This window comes from Gracilinanus agilis, chromosome 1 (assembly GCF_016433145.1).
Source record: "Gracilinanus agilis isolate LMUSP501 chromosome 1, AgileGrace, whole genome shotgun sequence".
Classification (NCBI taxonomy): domain Eukaryota; kingdom Metazoa; phylum Chordata; class Mammalia; order Didelphimorphia; family Didelphidae; genus Gracilinanus; species Gracilinanus agilis.
The window spans coordinates 58,424,806-58,429,060 of NC_058130.1; the positions used below are offsets into that span (position 1 = coordinate 58,424,806).

The 4,255-nt window shown below is 46.9% G+C and overlaps 1 protein-coding gene across 1 annotated transcript in view; it reads right to left on the minus strand.

Annotated features, from left to right (window-relative positions):
* Positions 1–851, minus strand: part of MRPS25 (mitochondrial ribosomal protein S25) — a 12,637-nt gene extending 11,786 nt beyond the window's left edge. The window contains exon 1 of the mRNA XM_044667605.1: positions 562–851. Within this exon, the coding sequence (XP_044523540.1) occupies positions 562–695 (134 nt within the window). The 5' untranslated portion in view covers positions 696–851. The remainder of the gene's footprint in view (positions 1–561) is intronic.
* Between the last annotated feature and the right edge of the window lie 3,404 nt (positions 852–4,255).

The window sequence follows — 4,255 nt, forward strand, 5'->3', positions numbered from 1 at the left end:
AGAGAGAGAGAGAGAGAGAGAGAGAGAGAGAGAGAGAGAGAGAGAGAGAGAGAGAGTGTGTGTGTGTGTGTGTGTGTGTATTGAGTAGCAGGAACAGCACGATAGAATTGTACTTTAAGAGGAATAACCTAGTAGACAGCATGCATTTATGAAGCCCCTACTGTGTGCCAGGTACGATGCTAAGCCCTGCAGCAGCAGGCTCTATGGATGAGCAGAAACCTCGGGTTCCTCATCACCTTCCCTCCGTGGAGTTTCTGCTCATCCATAGAGGCCCCCCGCCTCCCCGCAAAGGAGCAGCGAAAGTATCTCCTGAATGAGGATCGGGAGACCCCTCCATGGCTGACCAGGCTCCTCTCCAGTCTGCGGTCGGTCAGTCTGTCAGTCCTCAGGCACGGATTTCCAGGGCAGCCGAGCACAGTCGGGGGTCTTGGTCCGGAACCCCCGCGCCACCCCTTACCCTTTAACCAGGCTCTGGGCCTCAGTTTTCTGCCTCTGTGAGATGGGCGCAGCGCCCGCAGGTGGGGTAGGAAGATTGCGCCGGGGCCCGCGGGGCTCACTGACCTGGCTCCCTCGCTCAGCTCCCCATGGGTGTTGTAATTCACGGTCATGACCTTGACCGAGCTCTTGAACACAATGTCGCCTTGTTTCAGATACTGCAGGGTCCGCCGGATGGGGAAGCGCCCTTTCATCGGCATCGCGGCGGCCGGGAGACAGGCGAATGCCCGACCACACGTTCCAACCGCTCCTGCCTATCGCATAGACTCAGGTATATTCAGCGGCCCTGGACACTGCGCAGGGGCCTCCGCGAAGCCGCCTGGGAGATATAGTTCAGGAGCTCCAGGCCGCACGCTCCCGCGCTCTCCCGCCTACTGCACAGACTCACGGGACCCGCAGCTTTGGACGCTGCGCAGGCACTTCCGCGAAGCCACCTGGGAGATGTAGTTCTAGTACTCTAGGGCGCACGCTTTCGCCTACTGAGCAGACACATGCGGACTTCGCATCCCTGGACGCTGCGCAGGCGTCGCGAAGTCGCCTGGGAGATGTAGTTTGGCTGCTCCCACCAGAGCACTTCTCCTCCCGGCCCAGCGCTGGCTTAAGGGGTGCCAACCATCCTTGAAGGTCGGAATGCTGGGTCACCTCACTAAGTAAAAAAATCCAGTTTTTAGAACAGATTGACCCAGAAATCAGTGAGGGAGTTTTCGTTCTCTGCTTTCTTTTTACATATGTATGACTAACTTGCTCCCACAAGCCTCAGTGGCCCCGAGTCTCAGGGTGATGGACACTCACAAAAGCTAGCAGAGGCTTCGGAGCCCCGGAAAACGCTGGCTTTTGTGGCAGGTTGGCAGCTCTCTTTGGATCAGTGTGCAAGCGTACAGCGCGCTGGTTCCCCGCGGAGGGATATCCCCGCCCCTTCTTGTCCCGTCCTGTCAATCCGAGGGGTAGCTCGGAGCCCCGGCCGCCCCCACCTCCTTCCCTCCCTCCCTTGGGCTGGAGCAGTAATGCAGAAGCCATTGGGGAAAGCCTGATCCCATCCGTCACTTTTAAGCCGTCCCGTAGAGGAGAGGTACTTCTAACCCAGCAGTGTTGGGCTGACTTCGGAGGGTGAGAGGGTGGGGGGGGGGGAGGCTGCAGTTGGAAGTACTGTCACCAACCCTATAAAGGATGGCCAATGGCGATGCTTTACTGTGCCGTCCGTCTGCCGGGCTGAATCTTTTCTGGCCCTAAATCCCGCCCAGGGAGTGCTGCGACACCACCTGTAGCGCCTTGGAAAGCTAACGCCATGGATGTCCCAGTTTTTCCTCTGCAGAATCTCGTTCCCTGCTCGCCACATACCACTCTGGTTTGGGTATAAAAACAACGAAAGGTTTTATTACCGCGGGGCACGGTCCAAAATCAAAAGACTTGGCTTTGAATCCCAGCTTTTATCCCGGACTTAGAACCAAAAGGGCTCTGGAGATGCTCGAAGGGTCTCATTTTGAAGATCTCTGGTTACATATCGTCCAGGGATGGATCTGGGATGAATGATGGATTGTTTTGATATATGGCTGGTTGTTTAAAAAAATTTTTTTTGGAGGAGGGTCTGGCCCAGTGATTTCCTGGGTACAGGGGAAGTCCCTGCAGGGAAATCTGGCAACTTATCTACAGCTTAAATTTTTGGAAAGGTGAGAGTTCAGTGATTTGTATGGGGCCTATAGGGCTCTTATCTGGTGCTCTGGATTCTAAGGCCAGCCAGGGCTTCCAGTGGATAGAGCAGCCTGTGGGCAGACTTTGGCACTAAAGAGTAGCCACCTGTCTGGTAGGGCCACGTCCATGAGGACAAGCCTTTTTTTGGTAAGAGAGCATATCCCGAGCAAATTTTCTTTAGATAGGAAACAGCAACATGTTATCTATATAAAAATGGAGTAAGTTGAAAAGACAGAGATCAGAGGATGGGGGGAAAGGGTGCCTATAAAACCCACCATTTTATTACAATTTATGTAAAAAGGAGAGTCAAAGAAGCATTTCCATTTGTAATTCACTTTTAATAATATAAACCTTATTTAGGTAGTAGTATTAAGCCACAACAATATAATGCCACATTTAAACAGCATTTAATAAAATGCATAAGCTAATTCATGCACTGCAATACTCTATATACAAACACAACAATGCAAATTCTTCTTCATGACTGAAGACATTGATTAGATATAAAATTCAGATAAAAAAGAACATGCTATTATTTTTTTTAGATGCCATCACATGTACAAAGTCAGTCTTTACAAAGCTGTGAGAAAGCAACAGCCTCTGGCAGGTTTAAAACCTGGAATTAAAATGTAACAGCATAAACAACACTTGCTAAGATGAAGAGTAGAGGTTACAGAAAAGGTCCCGAGGAAATCTACGGTCTGACTTCTCCTGGAGCAGCCCTATTCCATGAGGCAGAGGGTGCTGGGGAGGAGGAGGGGGTGGGATTGACAAAAATGTTCTGAAGAACCGATGGGCTCTAGGAATAGTCCAGCCCTTGAATTTTATGTGGCAGCAGCATTGGCTTTCATGGTGCTATGAATTTAAATGATTAGTTATTCTATTTTTCCTAAGCAATTACCTTGCTCAATGTGAAATCTCTTCATTTCCACTGTTAACTAAAACACTAAAGCAAACATTTCAAGAACTAACACTGGCTGATCTTCTCCAGCATAGTTTCCTAGGTGCTATGTGGATGTAAATATTCAAAACAGGCACTTCAAACTTCCAGGGTTAATCAGAAACCAATCTGCATTAAAAGAAAGAAGGAAAGAAAGAAAGAAAAAAAGAAAAAGGCTCCATACACTCTTCTTTTCCCCAACTATCACACTACTCAGAGGACACAAGTGCCTTCTTTTTAAAAGCCACTTTATTCTGTGAAATAGCTGCCAGTTTGATTAACCTACTTTTAAAAGAAATTTATTGTTTTTAAATAATTGCATTGTCATCAAAATTTAATTTTTTTCGCACCAGGCTTTCCCCCTCACTCTTCCTTAGAAAGCAAGTGTTAGTGGGCTGATTGTTATTGAAATCAATAAAAGAGTCCCACAGCTTTCTGTAGGACTAGGGACAGCCATAAAGTGTCTAAACAATTTGCTCATCTTGGTGGTAATTTGTTTTGTTTTAAGAAATCCTATGTGATCTACACCTCTTATTTTCTTCGGTCATTAAAATATTTGTTTCAGCATGCTGCCTTTTTAATAACATTTTTGTAAACTAGGTTTCTGCAATAGAATTCTGCCAAAATGTTGTTTACTGCCCCCATGGTTAATGTGGATAATGGTTTCCTCTTTAGGTGGAACTTCTCATTTTTAATCCACATGGAACTTTTGTTTAAAAGCAGTAGGGTGAAATTTGGCAGAGAGTCCTGCATTTATCATTGAGGGTACTATACACAAAGTAGTATTAGAGCCATCTGTAGCCCTGAATTTAAAACTAAATGTAATTAATGGGCAGAAAGAAACCCCAAACCAGCTGATTTCAGGTGACTACACATAATTTCAGTCTAGTAGCTAAAATGAGTGCCACATAAAAGTCAACAGTGGTAATTTAATATTCATATTTTTCCTTTCTCTAAAAATGGAACACTTGATTGAAAAAAAAATTCTTGCCTTTCAGAATTGTCCGTGACTAGGTAATTTTTTTTCTTACTTGCTTCTCTGACCCTCCAGTATCCTTCCCCACCAGGAACATTAGAGAACACAACCCCCTGCAGTTAGAGTCAGTCTGAAAGGATCTTTCTGCCTGCCAC